Source organism: Camelus bactrianus, chromosome 28, assembly GCF_048773025.1.
Source record: "Camelus bactrianus isolate YW-2024 breed Bactrian camel chromosome 28, ASM4877302v1, whole genome shotgun sequence".
Lineage (NCBI taxonomy): Eukaryota > Metazoa > Chordata > Mammalia > Artiodactyla > Camelidae > Camelus > Camelus bactrianus.
Genome location: NC_133566.1, coordinates 12,863,165 through 12,882,382, shown reverse-complemented (window position 1 = coordinate 12,882,382; position 19,218 = coordinate 12,863,165). Strand labels below are relative to the sequence as shown.

The 19,218-nt window shown below is 49.1% G+C and overlaps 1 protein-coding gene across 50 annotated transcripts in view; it reads left to right on the top strand.

Annotated features, from left to right (window-relative positions):
- The window catches only part of MAP4K4 (mitogen-activated protein kinase kinase kinase kinase 4), a 143,760-nt gene that overhangs the window by 62,364 nt on the left and 62,178 nt on the right, over positions 1–19,218 (top strand). For all 50 annotated transcript variants that reach the window (XM_074354553.1, XM_074354552.1, XM_074354563.1 and 47 more), the window contains exon 3: positions 7,953–8,009. In XM_074354553.1, the coding sequence (XP_074210654.1) occupies positions 7,953–8,009 (57 nt within the window). The remainder of the gene's footprint in view (positions 1–7,952; positions 8,010–19,218) is intronic.

The following is a 19,218-nucleotide window of genomic DNA, read 5'->3' as shown; positions in this document are numbered from 1 at the left end:
GGAGTAGTTTTTTCACATCATTAAAGCTTCTTTTGCTATTTTTAAACTAAAATGGTTATCTGAAGTCAGTTGGGTTTTTCCAGCGAGGAGAGGAAAGGACAATTGCAAATGTGTATTAAGTGCCCGCAGGGTCCAACTCTGCACTGCTTTAGGTGCTTTGATAGGGATACTTGCCAGTGCCTTTCCTTTCACCACTGATACAACAAAGAATGTGCTGAGTTTTGTCCTTCCTTATGTTTTATAGACTCTTTACTATTGGTGCTTTTTAACTGGCCAGTCTCCCTCTTACAGCATAAGTCCTCACGCTTGACGCTGCCGCCCAGACACTGGCTCTCATGAGGGCTGCTGCCTCCTCAGTGCGGGCTGGGAGGGTGGGGGCCACTGTCCTTTTTAGTGCAGTGTCACCCAGCGTCTTTGAAAAGCAGCTGCCCTCTCTTCCCACCTGACCACTGCCCAGCCACTTGCGCGCGTGTGCACGCACACACACACCTTGAAGGAACCCCTCCCTAGCTCTCGTGGCCATTTCTTCCTTCATGTGCTCAGACTGTCTCCGCTTCTCATCACAAAGGGGATGTTTGCTGCAGTCACAGCTCACCTGACGGCAACTTTGCCTGCTGTCTGGCCAAACCTACCCCCTCGCCCCAACCCGTTCCAGAACACAGACAAAAATGACAGAACTGGCGTGCAGAGCCCAGATGACTGGGCCCTTTCTTTGTGGAGTCAGAATATTACTGCCTGATGTAATGTTCCCTGAGGCTGTCACTTAACTGCAGGGACGGGGTAATTGATGTTCATAATGATTTCCCTGAGCCATTAAGAAAAGCATCTTTAATGTCCTCAAGATCTCAGGCTTTAGAGAGATTTCCATCCAGATTGGTCTCTTAAAGGAAGAAGACGTGGTGCATAAATTATTTACCTTTTGCTGCCTGCTCTGCTCCCTGGGCTCGCAGAGCGGCTCACCCGTGGGGGTGGGCGCTGTCTGCCTGGGCTGTTCCATTCCTGGTAAGGGTTAGAGTCTGCGTGCTCTCTGCTGTTGAGGCATGGATTTCTTGAAAGGGAGAGTTGTTCTAGATCAGGAAACTCCAGCCTAAGAAAGGCCTGATTCTGTATGGAGGCCCTTAATTTTAAACTCTCAGGGAACAGAAGCTCTGCCTTCTTACGAAACGGCGAGTCTTGACGGATCTTATAACACTTGGACGTGTTCCCGTGCTTTCTCTGTCTTCTTGCTCATCCGCAGCCCTGGCCATGGAATGGAGGGGCAGGTGGATGAGCAGGCCTCTATCATAATGAAAATCAGTAGTTACAGGGCTGGAGATGCAAGGACCCGGGCCTGCCCGCCTCACAGTGGTATGGGCTTTGGAGGAGTGGGGCAGGGGCGCCGTGTCTCCCTGACTCCTGCTCCTTTGGAAGGAGGTGCTTAGAAGACTGAGTCCCCTCCTGAAGTGCTCTGAGCATCTCTCTCCCAAGTTAATGATGTGGTTTCTGCCGTAAGTGGCTCACGGTTTGCTGCCTGGGTGACACGCCCTCTCTGTCTGGTTGCGTTTTGGAGTTTTTGCAGTCACCTCCTGAAAAAGAGTGGGGTCTGGTTTGGGGTCTGCAGGGCGAAGCTAGTTAACCTGGTCTCCATCTTTGGGGTGGATGGACATCGAGCCTGAGGAATAGCCATTGGTGCATTGCCCGGTGCTGGGCTCATGCCATTCATCCAGTGGTCATGTCGGTTCCATATTTGCTTTTTAAAATAAGGGAATATAAGGGGGAATTGGAATTAAAAATTATTTTTAAAGACTTAATTTTATTTAGAGTAGTTTTAGGTTCACAGCAAAATCAAGAGGGAGCAGTACAGAGATTTCCCATGTACCCCTGTTCATCACAAAGCCACATAAATGCCCCCCTTATCCACCCCCCACCCCCAGTCATAGTGGTTCAGTTGTTTAAACTGATGGACGTGCGTTGGCACATCATAGTCGCTCACCTTACATGAGGGCTCACTCTTGGTGTCATACATTTTATGAGTTTGGACAAATATCTGGTGACATAAATCCGTCAGTATAGTGTCGTACAGAGTACTTTCACTGCCCCCCAAATCCTCTGTGGACTGTGTAGTCCAGAAAGGACACGAGGACTTGAATTTGGGCTTTTTCGTACAAGTGTGGAGAGTGATTTTTCAACATTCAAAATGCATAAAAACCACTAGAGACTGGGTTAAAAAGTCATGGATTCTTGCACCCCACTTAGAGAATTCACATATTTGGGTCTGAATTATTGAGTCCTCCCCTTTTGCCCTGGCTGTTGAGGCCTGCACACCTGTCCCTTTTGGGATTTGGTAGGGATGACTTACAGCTCAAGGCATCGGCGTCCTGTCCTTTGATGTCCTCGGGTCTTTTGGGCAGTCCTTGCAGGTCCGGCTGCAGCCTTCACAGGAGTCTTTACCACTGGCCCCACAGTGATGTCCCCTCTAACTGCACCTTCAAAAGCACTTTGTGTCACTCAGAGGAGCTGGCTTCACACTGTCCTGTTTCCTAAGTGTTTTTGCTACAGAGTACAGTTTTTCTCTGTCACCAGGTAATGCTGCTTCTTGTGAATTGCTTTACACCCCTCTAAGTCACAGGCTCCCCGAAGGCAGGTGTATGTGTGTGGGCTCCCCCCAGCGGTGTAGGATCGGTCCCAGCCACTGGTTAAATGCAGTCAGCCTTCAGTTTACTGAGGGCATTGATGAGTTTTGCTCTTAAGTAGATAGAAAGCCAGTTTCAGGCAGTTAAAAGTTTTGTTTCAGATTAAATTCAGCAGGCGGGGAAGGAAGTAACTCAGTGGTAGCGCACATGCTTAGCATGCATGAGGTCCTGGGTTCAATCCCCAGTACCTCCATTTAAAAAAAAACTGTTAAACTCAGCAGAAAGCAAAAGCATTCTGATTTCCAATATTTATTGGAAGGAATCTGAAATAAAGGAAGGAACAAACAAAAGCTACTTTGAGTTTCCAAGAGCCATGGGTGTGGGGCTGACTCCTGTCACATGCCTACCCTGGAGAACTCCTCCTTCGGGGTGTTCTGTCATTGACTTTTCTGATTTCTTGTGGGAGAGCAAAGGCCAGGGATTGGAAATAAGTTTTTATTATTGGTTACTGTATTGCCATGTTTGATTATAATCACTTAGAATACTTAAGTTGTAGAACAGTATCCTTCGCAGTCTCTCTTAAGTTGATTAGCTAGGACATTAGTGGTCATTCCTCTCTGAAGGGCCATAGCCTGGTACAGGGAACAGGTCTGTGTGTGAATCTTGAGCCGGTTGACTTCACGTGCTCAAAGCGTCAGTTTCTCCACCTATAAAATGGGGACATTTGTTCACATACTGGGTTGTGTGCGGAGTAAAAGATAATGCATACAGAATGCTTTGTTCACTAAATGTCCCAGTAGTGAGGACATCACAGTGCCCTGTTCCCTGTTCTCACAGCACGTCTTCAGGCCTAGAGTGCTTCCCTGGTGTCACCAGGGCCATGCTTGCTGGTGTTCAGGCTGTCAGCGTGCACCCCTTGCCTTGTGGAGGGAAGAAAACACCTGTTACTCCGTAGTCATGTTTACCTGCCACACCGAGTGTCACAGACTCCAGATCCCCTGCCCTGACCTTCTGTCCATTCTTCCTCAGGCTGGATGGGGACGGCGCTCTCCCACCGCGTGCACCTGCTCTCAGGGCCCCCAGCCCTAATGAGACTGGGCGGCAGAGGTGGGGCTGGACGTTTTTGATCAAATAGCTGGTGATTTGACCCTCTCTTAGGACTGGAGCCTAAATTAAGGGCTCTAACCTTTGTTTCTTTGATTTATTTGTACCCCCTCTTAAATTTCCTCTTGTGAGTGAGACCCCCAGAATTGGCTTCTCGCTGGGTGTTCTTATTCATCAGGTGCATTTTGATGGAGTTGTGGGGGCTCTGGGTAAAGATGATGCCACGTGACCCAGCTCCCTAGTACTTGGCGGTAGTAGAAAGTTAGGACCCTCGCCGTCTTTTTCTCTAGGGATTTGAAAGCTGCCTTTGATGCTGTTTCTTCTGCTGTTAGGCTCCTTTTTGTGGCTCAGGGACAGACTTCATTAGATGCAGACAGACAGACAGGCAACCACAATGCCCTGCATTTAAAAACCATGTGGTGTGATTTTTTTCCCCTCCTTGGAACTTGTGTCCTGAATGTAATGAATGCATATTTGCAAACTCAAGTGGGCAATTTTGACTCAGAAACATGAGGGAGAGTTGAAAACTAGGGCGTTTTCTTAGCCTGGACGTCTGCCAAGGATAGTTTGCATTTTCCTTTTAAAAAGGGAAACATGCATTTTCCTCATTTAAAGACTAAAAAGGAGTCAGGCGCCACGAAGTTTGCTCCCCTGAAGTTTGCTCCGCTGAAGTGACGGTGCCGGGCAGTGTGGTGCGAGTCTGACTTCACCAGAAGTAACCTGACTGCCCCAAGTCTCAGTATGAGGTCTTGCTTTGTCTGCTCACCCTTGGAGATCGTCGAGGGGAAGTAATTTGGGCGGTTCTTCAGAACTTCAGTGGCAGGCATTTGACCAGTTTGTGGAAACAGTGGGAGCTCATCTCTTGTATTTTACATGACTGTAAATTGTGGGGGGCGATCCCGCGGCCCTGGCAGCTAGGGTGGGTGGCTTCACACAGTCCGATGCAGCTTCTCCGTGTGGGGAGCAGGACTGTGACCTGCCTCGTTGCCCTTGTAGGACCTTTGAGGACCGCTTGAGGAAATAGCTGTGGGTGGTATTTGGGGGGTTTTCGTCGTTGGATGTCTCCTAAGTACACTGATGTTTGCTGGGATCCTCATGAATAAAGCCAGCTGTGGGCCTGCAGTCTCTGCCTGGTGGCATTTCAGAACCCTGGGAAGCGCAGACAGCAGGACAAGAGGGTCGAGTTCACAAGTGGAAGTCGGGTATGTATATTTAATACTGACCAGGCCATTTACTTTCAAGTGGATGACACAGTGGAAAGAACATTCCTGTGAAGACTGAGTCTCTGGTTTCTCTGTGTGCAGCCAGGAGTCTTGATGACACGGGCTGCTGGGTTCAGGGTTGGGGACGAGAGTGGTCCTGCCACCCTGTGTCGTGAAGCACCGTTGGGGACGGGTGGCGTCAGGACGGGGTGGCACAGGGTGTGTGTAGTCACCAGACTTGCATGGACAATGCCTGGGCCTGTAGCCTGAGTCTGGAGCCCAGTGCGGTTGGTGGCGACTGTGTGTGACTTCTTAGGCAGCTTCCTGTTTTAAATTTAAACTTAAACTGACCGGATTCTGGAAGACCTGATATGCTGGCATTCAAGGAGACAGTGCCCTGGCATGGCTGTCCTCCAGCACGGAGATCATGACTGGCTGTTGGCTCCCATTCTGCCCCCTTCAGTGAGGGAGACTCGTGTTCTGTGTGCACTGATAGTCCACGGCCCTCCGCCTTCACGCAGCCAGCCAGCTGCTGGGTCTCCAGAGCGCACCTGTGGCCTTGAGTTCAGGCGTGGACAGAGGGACAGAAGGAAGCTTCCTCTGTTACGTAAATGTCTGTGCAGGTTTTTCCACTGGCCTGTGGGTTCTCTTGATCTGGAAGGATGGTAAGGGCTAGCCTATCAGATACTCGGGCCCCCATCTCACCGACTCGCTCCCAGCACTACTGCCCTCTTGAAAGGAGAGGGAGCCGGGGTGGCGCTCCTGACATTTTCTCTCATCCCTTGGTTCTGTGGGCGAGACATCTGCTGTCGTAATTCGGAGGTAACCCCACCGCAGGGGGAGTAACAGGTGTGTGTGTCCAGACTTGAGGGTGGGCTGGGTGCCCAGGAGCTGCCCTGGGTGTCCCTTACGTGGAAAGTACCGGAGGGTTCCTCTGTCCTCTTAAGTTCTGCTCCTCCTTCTTGAATTCTAAGGAAATTATAATTTGGCTTCACAATTGTGTTGCTTGCCAGGCTCGGTCATCTGGTTGCTCGATTCTGCGCTCATAAATTCATCCTCTGTCGCCAGTGGAGGGAAACACGGTTCATCTGTTTTTTTATTACCAGGGCTGCGCTGGACCCTGTCCCCTGCACTGGTCCTTGCCCCTGTGACGAGGGCAGTGCTGTCACCCCCACACTGAGTAGGGGAGATGCCAGGCGGATGAGCCTAGTCGAGGGACCGGCCCGGGCCCAGACAAGGGGGGTGTCAGCCCCCTGGGTGGCCTGTGGGGACCAAGCTCAGGAGGAGCTGAGGTTTCAGGGCCGGTAACACACATGGGTGGAAACTTGAAATGAGCGAGTCGGAGGTGGACACTATCAGAAGATACCGAGTCTCGGATATACAGGTAGTAAGACAGGCAGTAAGGGCCGGAAACATGGGAGCCGTGTGATGTCGGTGCGTCGCTGCTGCCCCTACACAGAGCTGGGTCCCTTTTCTGCATGTCTGTGAGCTGGGGCTGCTCCACGTGTCAGACAGCTGTGCTGGGTGCTGGGGGGCGGCAGGCGGGACAGCGCACTCTCACAGGGCTGTGGGTCATGCAGCAGTGAATGCAGGGGCAGTGCACACTGCTCTCCGGGGCCGTGCGGGGTGCTGGACATGTGATGAGGGGGCAGGAGGGGGCGGTGGAGGCGCCTGTCCGGTCTGTTGATGCGGGGCGTGCTGGGAGGGCACACGTGGAGCCTGGGGACAGGGAAGGAGGGTGAGCTTCCCTGGACACGGCCCACTGGGGTCGCCCTCCCTGCCACGGAAGCATCACTTCTTCAGGCTGACTGACCACAGGTGTGCGTGATGCGGCCGCACGTCCGAAGACGAGGAGGGTGGCTCATAGGGGCGCGTTGTGGGGCGCAGGTGTCTGCAGGTGGGCGAGGTGGGAATGAAGTTCCCGGCCTGTGGGTTTTATTTGTCCCGCTTCCATGTATCAGGCTGTTGCACAGCCCTGCGGGCGAGCTGCTGGCGTTGCTGGATTCCATCCCGCCATGACCACACAGAGTTGAGACGTGGTTGTGATTCAGGGTCATTTTCGTGCAGTTGTTTTGCCCCAGTTGTCCTTCCGTAACAGCTTTCCTGAATAAATGGAGCGTTCTCCTCAGATTTCAGGTTTTGAGGTTCCTAATGCTTTTCATCATGGGGCCGCAACAGGCGGGCTGTCAGAAACCGTGGGGCTGGTCTTTCTGTTTGACATTTGTTGCAGAAAGATGGTTTTCCACGGAGGCCTTAAGGAGATCGTGCTCACGCTATCTGGGTGGCTGGTGCCCGTCTGAGAAGGGACCAGGGGGCCAGACGAGCACTGCAGGGGGCAGACACAGAAACAGACTGTTAGTAACGAAGTCCAGAGCTCCGCATCTGGGCCAGAGGATGACGACGTCACATTTGTTAGAAATAACTAGTGATAATAAAGGGATAACTTTATAACTTTTAGGTCCTAGGCCAGGCTCTCTCTGTGTCCCCCAACCCCATCTCTCCGTGCACCCCCTTCATTCCAAGTAAGTACACGCCAGCCTCCCTACATGGGGACCACAAGAAAGCATCAAAGAGGACTCTGAGTATAAGTCTTGTAAAATCAAGTAATGGGTATTGGGAGTACACTAGGGAAACAGGACTGTTACCCATTCTTGACAGTGTCTACCCTTTTTTTTTTTTTTGTCATTTCCTTCACATGGAGCATTGAGGAGGGAAGACCAGTCAACCTGATGTACAGAAGGAAACACTAAGTTGTTCAGATTGAGAGGTCATGATGCATAAATTAAACCTAGAAAAGAAAGAGGGAACTGATTCTTTGTCAAAACTCACTTGCTCTGTTAATTGTTTGGTTTATTAAGTGTGGTTCACAGGTCTTACAAACCAGCAGAACCATGTTGTCCCGTCGGAGAGCACGGGACAGTTCCATCCCTTGTGGGAGAAAGTGTAGAAGAGACGATGTGCTGCGTCCTCGCCCTCCCTCTGATGACTGTGCACAACAGCGGTGCTGATCCTCTTCCTTTCTTCTGTTTTTCAGGGTCGACATGTTAAAACAGGTCAGCTGGCAGCCATCAAAGTTATGGATGTCACTGAGGTAAGGCTGGGTTTAAACACTGGGAAAGGCTGGGTTAAAAACACAAATGTTTTTAAAGAAATCGTTAGATAAAAGACAGGGATCCCCCGTCCCTCCAGCCCCCAATTTAAGAGTTATTGTTCTGTTTGGAGAATCGATGTTGAACAAATTGCCCTCGTGTGGCAGTGTGGGTTCACAAGGTCCAGCAGACTAGCTGGCTTAAGTTGTTGCAGATGGTCCCCAAGTAACTAAGAATCAGTAGCATTTTCTTTCTTTCTTTCTTTCTTTCTTTTTTTTTTTTTTAAAGCACATCTGAGTGATGTCATCCTTGGCAACATAATGGACCGTAATTGGAAACATCTCTAATGGAGGAGAGGAGACTTGAGGAGGGATCATGGGGGTCACATGAATAGGGGGGTTGAGGGGGTGGGCGGGGAACAGCTTCTCTAGGGTATTAGGCCACATTTGGGCCATTTCTTTTATTTTTAACATGGGGAAAGAAAACAGATCCAGCCAAGTTCCCAGAGGTTTGAGAGCAGAAACATCTGCTAGAATGCTGAGCAGATTGTTGGCAAAATTTAGTAGCAAAAAATAGTTCTTGACATGGTCACATGAGGATTCACTGTGCAGCATTAGATGGGAAAAAGGAGAAATTTGAAGTCTGACGAAAAGTCAGTGTGTGTGTGCCTGTGTGTGTGTGTGTGTGTGCAGGTACGCATTTATGCCTGTGTCCACATTCAGTTTAAAAAAATAGCCATAGGTTATGATGAACTAAATCCATCTAATTTTAAATTATTGTCATCTGAAATTTTACTTTACACTCTTAGGATTGCTTCTAACGTGCCTAATTATAGGATTTACATCAGGTATCACAGACTCCAGGGAGAGCTAACAGTAATTTTGGGGATTTGGGGTCTCTTTAAATCAAGCACAGTCTCCCCAAGCCTGGGGGCTGTCGAGGGAGAACATGGCCACACTGATCTCGGGGTGATCTTGAGTGATCTGGGCGAGCTCCTTCTCCGCCCTCTTCTCCCTCGCTCTCCAGTAACACGCCCGTCTCCAGTATACGTGTGTTTTAAATAAGAATTAGAAAACGTCGTCTCTGGACCATGGGGCAGCCAGTGTTTGAAGACGTGACGTTTTTTGAGGCGACCGCTCTGATGCCCTCTTTTGTCTGTCATGTTTTATAACGAGAAGGTACCGTTGTTGAGCGGGCCCCAAGATCCTTGTAACATCCGGTATGATTCTCTTGCGTTCTTGTGATCCTGCCTTGATCTGCAGCTTCTTGGGAAGTTGGATTCTTTCCAGTTAAATGTGAATTTTAAGATTACTTTACAGAGTGGTGGAGGGGCTGCAAATTCTGACTGTGCTGAAGTGCTCTGTGAATGGGCTGGTCCGTGGCCCTTCCCGCCAGTCCTCCGTGCACGCCACTGTGCAGGTTGCTGGTGGTGCGGCCTTTATCAGCACCCTTCCTGACTGGGTTACGGGCGGACTTACGGTACCATTTTAAACGGGATCTTTGGGAATTCTGTGAAGCATCCGCATGTCCCGAGAGTCGAGGTCTCCCCCTCACTTCAGCCTGTGCTGCCCTGGCTGGCGCTGCCGGGGCATCTGAGTGAGGCTCTCAGCTCTGTGGACACCCTCTTTGTCTGAGCCCAGCTCTGACCGTAAGTCTGCGATAATATACAGTCTGTGTAGGAAAACGTGTAAAACAGAGGAGAGTTTAAAGGCAGGTTCACTCCTCATCCTCCACCACATACAGTCACTGTCGCTGGGGCTCTGGTGCGTTTCCTCCCAGTCATGTCTCTGTGAGCCTGGCTGTAAAACACACTCGTGTGTGTCGTAGACGCTTCCGGTGAGTTGCATACAAAAGGTGTTTCCTTGCCTGAAAAATCAGGCAATGTGGGACAAACGCGTTTTCAAGACTCCATTAAAAATAATTATGTAAAACCTGTGTTCAGCTAAAACGAGAATGAGATGGTGAGTCTCCAGAACAGATACAAACGCACCAGCCACTTCCCACACTGGGCTGTCAGCTATGTTTCTGGTGCTGTTTTCCTACCGTGACCTCAGTGCTGTAACTCGGGGCGCAGCCAGCGCCCCAAGCAGGTGTGATTGTGGGTGGAGGACTTGTGTAGCCGGCACCCTGCAAAACAGGCCCCTCACTCCCCGCCCCCCGCCCCAAGGCCTCTCAGCTCTTCTTACAAAGTTGGAGGCCTCGGCCTGGGCGGGACCGGGGAGCAGGAGGGTGCAGGCTGGCAGGGACCGAACTGCATCTGATGTTTCTGGCTTCAGCGCTGGCAGAAGGGGCTGTGAGAGGGCTCTGCGTGCGCTCTGACTCCCTCAGCGCCCTCTCGGGGGCAGGAGGGTAGGGCTGCTTGTTCTTACGAAGAAGCACGGACTCGCCCTGCCTCTCGAGCCTATTCCTTAGGTGAGATCCCTTAGGTGAGATCGAGGCTACTGGTTATTCCTGAGGCTCAGGGGCCAGAAGAGTGGCAGGTGTGGGAGGGACGTGCGAGGCCGCGCCCCCGCCTCCCCCCCCCCCCCCCCCCCCGGCCGTCAGTAAGCTGCTGTTCCGCCTGCTTCACGTGGCTAGGTGACCCTGGGACACAGGCAGTCTGGGGTGCACGTTTGACCTCCAGGGACCTACGGGGTCTGGGAGGCAGGCACTTATTTGCTCAAGGTGTGCAAACATCTTTATGTTTCTTCTTGGGCTTGGACTATTTCAAGAATTGATTATCTTTAGGGTTTTGAAGGGTTCTTTTTAAAGAAAGCTTGTCATTTATCTGATTGCTTTTGTGGGAAGGGTTTAAGGACATGTTCAAACTGGCCAAGACCAGGACTTGAGGTCTATAACGTGTTGTTTTTGTTTTTGAGATAATTACAGATTTACAAGAATTTGCAGAGAAGTGTACAGGGAGGCCCCACATACCCCCCACCCAGGTTTCCCCAGTGGTAACATCTTGCACGACTGTGGCACAGTGTTGTAGCTGAAGTCTGCACAAAGCTGAGCAAGCTAAGGATCTGACCTGAATCTGGGGTTGATTATAGCAGGCGAGGCTGCGCTGTTTCCGTGTCTACCCACAGGGCTCAGGCCCAAGGCAGGGCGCGGGAAACTGGCATCGGTGGAGCCCACGGAGCTCGTTCAGATTTCCACAGTGAGACGTGTGTGTGTGTGTGTGTGAGAGAGAGAGAGAGAGACATGAGAGATACTTGAATTGGTGTTTGAATTCTTGCTAGACCTTTCCTTTCAATCCTTGTGTGTTAATGCCAAACTTGCAGTGATTCCCAGTCATTATGGTTGAAGGACTGATAGCTTGTTTCCTGCAGTTGGGGTATCCCGTTATTTTTTTTTAACACGCTGGAAGGTAAACAAAAAAAAAATTCTCTAAATCAGTAATTCTCAACTGGGGGTCTTTGTGTAAGATTTCTCTTTGAGAATTAAATTTTATATTTTCATTGTAATAGTTTCTCCCAAACTTTTTGTCATGAAAATGTTCATAACTATAGAGCTGTTCAGAAAATGAACACTACTCTTCCGTTAGATTCAACAACTGCAAGCACTTCATCTGTGTGTGTGGCACGTGTGTGTTGTTGTAATACCAACATGCTTCCCTGTAAACACTGGAACACACTTTTCTTAAGGTACAGTCTACAGAATCCTAATACCACCTGAGAGGATTGATAATTCCAGACTTTCACCTAAGGTTGTCTGTTCCAAGTGTCCTCCTTTGTGCCAAGGATGTTTTTATCACCATTTTCCCCCAGTCATAGTCCAGTGGAGGGTTGTGCATTACATTTGGTTATTTTATCTTTTAAGTCACTTTTAACCTAGATCAGACAGAACACGAAAATCCTCCTATTCTTGTCTATTTAGCAAGTAACTGCATAGAGGAAAGTGTGTAGCTTTCTGTTTTCCACGCTGAGAAGCCCTCACTTCATGCAGGGATGACAGCAGATGTATGGATGTGTGGACAGGTGACTGACCCGCCTGGAGTGCACATGCCCGGGAGGCTGTAGGCACTCAAGTCTTGGATGAATTGAGCAGGATGTTCTGTTCTTGGTGGGCACTTGGAGACACATGGAATAGACAGGCAGTATCCGTATCATTGTCTTGAAAATTCTACTGATACGTTGTTGCAGTAGAGGGTATGCTGTAAGATATGATCATGTTTTATAGTGTTCTCAGCTTCTTTGTAATCAAAAGTATTAAAAATAACCATAGATGTCATACATTAATTGTGAATAAGTAATAGTGTTAGGACCTAAACTTTACGCTTGAATTTTATTCCTCTAAGAAAGGAAAACTAAAGGGGTCTTTTAAACTTACTAGTGGTTAGAAAGAGTGAGTACATTTCTGGCTTTTGTTTTTAGACTTGTCACTGAACTAATAAAAATGATTTATTTTTTTTCTCCATTTTCCTATGAACATAAATTTAAGGCTTGTAAATACTTTTCAAGGTGAATTTATGGTTTATGAGCCTCATTGAAAGTTGGCTTCATTATTTAATAGTCTCATCCTGGCTTTTACTCCAAGACAGTATTAACCTCCTTTGTTAGACTGGAGTTAAATTAGAGTTAAATTTAAATAAAGCTTCCATTTCCTCACCTGTAAATGGAATAATACTTCCTACCTCACAGGATTTGGTCAGAATCAAGATTACATAATAGATGTAAAGTGTCTAGCATGTGGTAAAAGAGGGTTCCCTATTCCCTTCTCATTAAAGTTACTAAAATAACAGAACTCATCACTTCTGCTGAGGACGTTACCACACGCACCTGCGCCCTGAGCTGCTGTTCTCCTGACCCCTCCAGGTGGCCCCCCCCCACTGAGACTTCATCTCTCCCATGGCTCCTTTGTCTCTCTGGTGTAGTCGCCCCTGCCTGGGCCTTGGCCACCGGCTTGGTCCTGCCCTGGGAGTGCGGTTTCAGTGCCTCCCTAGAGAACATTTCCCGTGTTCGTTGTTCATCATACCCACGTGCCATTCTGTACCAGGTGAGACACACTTGGTGGGGAGCAAACTTGGCTAGGATGCTCGGAGCCTCTCCAGGCCTGTGGCAGAGCCCTGCACAGGGGAGGCGCTCAGCTTCCATCTGCTGCTTCTAATGGCGGGTCTAAAGGAGAACTTCCACAAGTGTTTTAAGAATTGGCAAAAAGTACGTACGTAGGTTCCCTTTTATCGCATTAGAGACAGACCTTATTGTAATACGTATGCATTTTCATATTGTTTTGTGGGTTAGTTTTAAGTATAAAAAAGGAATAGAGAAAAATCTGACCCGTTCTTACTGGAAATAAGAACGAGTACCGGGCGAGTGGATCCAACGCAGTGTGTTTGGTTCACCGGGACTGGGCCTGGCAAATGCCAGCCGTGGGCTGCAGGCTTTTGTTTTTGTTTTCTAAAATGCTGTTCATGCTGCTGCACTAATTCATGCATTTAAACAATTACTAAACACTCAGCGTTCTAAATGCATACTATTCCCACACCCAGGGTGGAGTGGAGAGATTAATTATGCTCCAGAAGGAGCTATTCTTGAGCTCTGTAAGATACAGCTCGCTGTGAACGCGAGCCCGTAACTGCTGATGAGGGCTCTCTGGCAGAAAGGGCTTCCGCAGTTTCTTAGTTTAATCCTGGCACTTCATGAATCAAAGCCGTTTTTCTAAGTAAAACAAATAGTTGAATTAAAAAAAAAACACCCAGCAAATTTTATATATCTTAAATTGCTGTTTTTAAAAATATGGACACTGTTCTTTAATAATTCCATCCTCTGCCCCCAGCTTGTTTTGGGGGGGTTTATAAATGCAAAATTTTGTTTTTCATCTTGACACCTCCCTTCTTGCTTCCATTCCTAGCGGAATGATTGTCAAGGATGTATCTTGGAGGTCTTCAGGACCATCCTCAGGCTTGATGATTCACTGGCAGGACCCATCCAGCTGCGCCCTCAGCTGTGATCTAACCGCGGAAGGACACAAAGCAGAATCTGCAAAAGGGAAGGGCACGTGGGATGAAGTCCCGAGGAATCCAGGCTCAATCTTCCAGGAGTCCTGTCCCAGTGGAGTCACATAGGACGTGCTTAATTCCTCCAGCAGTGAGCTGTCGCAGCATGTGTGCAGGGCTGTTCCCCAGGGAAGCTCATCAGAGACTCAGTGCCAGGGGTTTTATTTGGAGATGGTCACAGTAACCTCTGCCTGGCACGTACCAGAAATTTCACACTCATGGCAGGAAAGTAGGCGTTCAGCAGAAACCATGTTGTCCAGTCTAGGAACAGTGAGGCACTCTTACCAGTTCTGGGAATGGCAAAAACCCTCCCAAGTCCCAGTCCCAGGTGCCAGCCGAGGGCCGCTTTGCAAACAAGTGTTTACAAAGGGGAAGCCGTCCCGGGCCTGGGGACCGGCCTTGGCTCTGAGCTCTGTGTTCATGTGTCACCTGTCTGTTCAGCATCTAATCGGTGTCTGGGAGCCGGAGCTCACACGGCTCACTGAGTTCCTCGTCTTTGCCGTGAACCTGTCCCACCCACGGCCTTGGCCTCTCTCTGTCGTTGGAAGCTCCCACTTTCTGCTCCGGCCACAAAGCCTTGGAGTCCTGTGGCTGCTCCCTTGCTGTCTTACTTGTCCGTTAGGAAACCTTGTTAGTGCCACTTTCAGACAGCATCAGTTTGGGATAAAACAGTCGCAGACAGTGGTGGACGGGGGGAGGGGTAGGCCACCATCAGTAACTGTTGAATCTGGACCCGCTGGGGGGTTGGCAGCACCCACACCGAAAACATCTGGTCTGAGAATGTCGGTGTCTTCTCCTGCAAGGACGTGAACGTTATTTGGTATATAATGGAGCGATGCCAAGGGGACTTACTTGGTACAGAAGACACAGGTGATTCAGGAGCCCAAGGTGATCTTCTGTGCAGACGTGAAGGTTTCAGTGAACTGAAAGTATCATTGTCTTACTGAATTTTTACCTGTAAGTCACGTCCTCCAATGCTGATGGATATGAGCTGATTTTCTTCATTTTAAGTTTAAGAAATGGTCATTTTGCTAAAACAGGTAGCAGAAACGTCATTGTAAAGTGTGGCCAAACAATCAGAGTGAAGTTAGTTTCATTCAAATCTCACGAGGTCTGCTCTGTCTGGGATGCATGTCTCAGCAGCTCCTGTGTGTTTTTCGAGGGAATGTTTAGGGAAGATCCCATAGTACCAGTGGGGTTTTTGTTTATATAGATGTTTAATGTGTGTATGTTACCTTAATTGTATTTATATTACATGTTATGAATTTATACATACTGTCACTTATATACATAATATTTAATCACTTATGGGGAAGTCTTTCCTTTGGATTGACACTTGTTTTTATAATATTTGAAAAAGTTCAAAATACCGTTTAAAAAACACACAGGTCTCCAGAATTTGTGATTTATTGTATATCTCTAAGATTGCACGATTTTTCTTCCCTGAAGTAATTAAGAATGTCGTTGTCTTCAGTTAAAATAAACCAGTGAGGATCTTAGCTCTGAACAGCAAGCTCCAGGTCAGCCCTTTGCTTCTCTCCTCCCTGAGGGCTCCGTTGCAGAGCGCCCGCTCCACCCTGGCCAGCCTGACTCTGGGCGCCACACAGACTCTCACCATGTGTTTTGCTTCACAGTCACGCAGAACCTGGGGAGGCAGTGACCCCAGGGAGGGAGAGCTGCTTGTTCTGTAGGGAGTGGCACTGTTTGTTGTATCTGGGCCCCCACCACCCTTCCGGAGCACTCTCCCAGCAGCCCCGGCCTGCGCTTCACTCGCGTGTGTGTGTGTGTGTGTGTGTGTGTGTGTGTGTGTGTGTGTGTGTGTGCGCGCGCGCGCGCGCACTCACAGGAGGAGGAACAATGGACCAAGGAACATGATCTCAAGTTAGGAGCTATTTTTAGACCAAAATGACTTATTACAGTTTTGTGAGCTGTGAATGTAGACCCTGCCCTGAAGTTCTATATAAAGTGATGAACGACAAAAGGTTTGTTAATCGTTTATCTTTCTGGTGACTTAAAAAGTGGACTCTACAGCTTTCTTTTGCTTTAAATACTTGCTGTATTGCTGGTTGGGGTTATGAGGGACTCTAGGAGGTAAAAGGAGTGAGGTTAAGTTGGGATATTGAACTTACATATTCCAATTTGTGAAAGCTTTTTTTGTTTGTTTAAATTGGATAAACTTAATCCTATATTATTGCCTTCCACTCTGAAAATTAAAGATTTACTTTCTGGAAAACACTTTTTATTCCTGTGTGCAATAAAATTCACATTTTAAACAGTCATCCCATGTATCTTTTAAAATCACATTTAAAAGGAAAATTATGTGCTGATGCAATACAAGCAGTACCCACGGTCAGCAGCACTATGCATTGTGACCAGAACATGTCTCAGGATGGAAATACTGGAAACAAGGCTGTCGTGGGGTAAGTTAGTCCGCATGGTGCCTGTGGTGTTCCTTAAGGCTTTAAATACAGTTGATTAAACCAATCTCAGCAACGAACCATCTTATTTCTTGTTGAATCACATATAGAGGATGGCGGGCCACCTGTCTCCTCCAGTCTTTCTGGTACCTGGATTTGTGGCGTCTTCTCGCGTTTCCCCAGGAGGAGCAGCTGCCAGGTATCGCTGGGTCCTTGTGTGAGCAGAGGTGACAGCACACGGACTTGGGGACACACGTTGCTAACCATCCTTCAGCAGCAGACCTGAGCCAACAACGCAGTCAGGAAGAAAACAGTTTGCAGCCAGTAGCCGTTTTGGTGGCTGGCCGTTGGTCTCGTTGGTGGCCGGCGCCCTCGCTTGGCCTCTCAGCTGTCACCCCAGGTGTGCCCCTGCTGCCCAGAGGGAGGGGACCCGACGGTCACTGGCCGAGTCCACCGGAGCGCGTCCTTTCCAGGCTGCTACAGGAATGCTTTGCATTCAGAATTGTAGGAAATGCTCAGTTCACAAAGCAAGAGACAGTTATAGTTCATTTTCTTCTGATCATCCTACTTGAGTACCTACTATGTGCCCGGCACCACGAGGGCATTTGCATGCTTCACCCACGTAACTGGCACACGGTTGCAGGTTCTGTTGTCCAGGAAGCGCCAAGAGCCAGGCTGGAGGTATTTACCACTGATTCTTGCCCAACACCACAGCATTTGAAAGATAGCTTATTTACCAAAGGAAGGTTTTATTGCTTTTCTCTCGGTGATCATTATTTGGTTTCTGCTTTTTCCTTTTTCACCTATTGTGGTGTATCATATGGTCATAGAAACAGGAATTAGGGTAGCTCGTGAGGTGGGGAGGTAGGGAAAGATTCAAGTAAAATCCTGAAACATACTGGAAATCTTTGCTTGGACTAACACCCCCCGAGTCAGAACTGGAAAATCACTGCACTGTGCTGACCCTGGCCGTCAGCACCCTCTGCCCCTAGTCACCACCTTTCCCGGGGACAGAGTAGTTGCTTAATTCTGGCAATTTCTGTACTTTTGATTCAGGCATAAACTAAATAGCTTGCTCATAGCAATTGAGATCAAACAAAAATTGTTTTAATGATCTTGTCAAAAGCAGGGTGATTTTGCCCATTAATTTTGTTCAATTCTCCTGTGTGTGACTTAAAAGTTTTTAAAGTTATGCTGATACACTCCTAGTGGTGGGGAGGTGGGAACAGATGGTCTCTGTTTTGTGTGTGTGTGTGTGGGGGGGGCTTTACTCTTCCAGCCCAGTTGAGGAATTGCAACACCTGTAAATCCAAGTTGTTGCCTTCTAAACGTGCTGGGTTCTGCTTTAATGGACCATATAAGACAGACTGAGTCTCAGATTGCTTCACAGGCAGAAGCCCAAGCCCAAAAGGCACAGTGGCGACTACCCACAGGGACGTAGGCAGCAGGCGGTTCAGTGTTTTTATGTAATTCCATCCCTTGGGTTCATTTTGGTTGATTCCCCACCTATTCCCAACCTCCTCCTTCCCCCCTCACCCAGTGGGTATTTGTTCCTGTTTCTTTGCCTGGTAATTTTTAAATGGATGCCAGACATGTGATTTTTACCTTATTGGGTAGTGGACATTTTATATTGTTTTTCTTTTAAGTGAAAGCAGATTTATTCAGGAAGATACACATTCCATAGGCAGAACATGGTCCGTCTCAGAAGGGAGAGTGGCCCTAGGAGATAGACACTCACTCCGTAGACAGAAGGCTGGCCGTCTCAGAAGGCAAGATGGCTGGCCTTTTAGGAAAATCTGTCTGATCCTTTATAGATGGGTCCCTTGGGATCAGATCAGCATTTAGTCTAGTTCACCCCACTGTTGCGGCAGGAGCCTCCTGAGCTCTACCCAAACTCCTGTGAATGATACGGTTTTTCCAGTCTAGCCAGTGGCAGCAGGTGCTGCTCCCCGATCCTTTGAGGGTCCCCCGCGATGTCACGAGGTCCGGTGCTCTGTCCGGACTTGGCGCCCCCTCCCTGGCCTCCGTCCCGCACTCCAGCCACCGTGCCCTCCCAGCCTCAGCTCTATGCCCTCAGCTCAGGACCGTTTGGGCTCTGACGGGCTGTCCCCTCCCTTTGCTGCAGCCTGGGCTCTCAGGGCAGCGCTGGGCGGTGGTAGGGCTTTCCTCCTGTTCCCGTCTCTCAGAGGACAGCTCACTGTCCTTCATCCCTGGTGTCCAGTGTCCTAAAACTTTTTTACCTGTTTTGTCTACTTTTAGTTGTTTAAGTGGGAGTAATTCTAGTCCTTGATGCTCCTTCTTGGCCAGGAGCGGAAGTTCTCTTCATCTTTTTCACTTGAAGACTTTTTCAGAGGCCAGCCTTTGTCTGCCTGGCAGCGTCAGATGTGTACACTGGGGCTCGTGTGCACACATGCGCACACGGTGGGTCCGGTAGGAAGTGCACGGCGGGTAGTGCTGCTCACACTGGTCCCTCCTTCAGAGCTGTGCCCTTCTGGCCATCCCTTACTAGGGCCTGCTTTTAGGGTTTTAAGTGAGACTCTTCGTGTGCGCAGCGTTCTTGGCCCTGCTTGCGCTGGGGAGGCTTCGTGGAGTTTGCCACGGGCTCAGGGAAGACTGCGAATGGACGGAGGCGGGATTCTCTTCCCGACCCCCCGGGCAGGTCAGCAGGGTGAAGATGGCCTGATGGCTGATCTTGGGCTCCTTTTACCTCCCCTTTGCTCCAGGAAAAACCTAAACTCAGGCATTTCTGATCTCAAGAAGTCATGGGTCTAGATTGGTGTCACTGTAGCCAACAGGAAGAAGTGGCCGGGGAGGTCA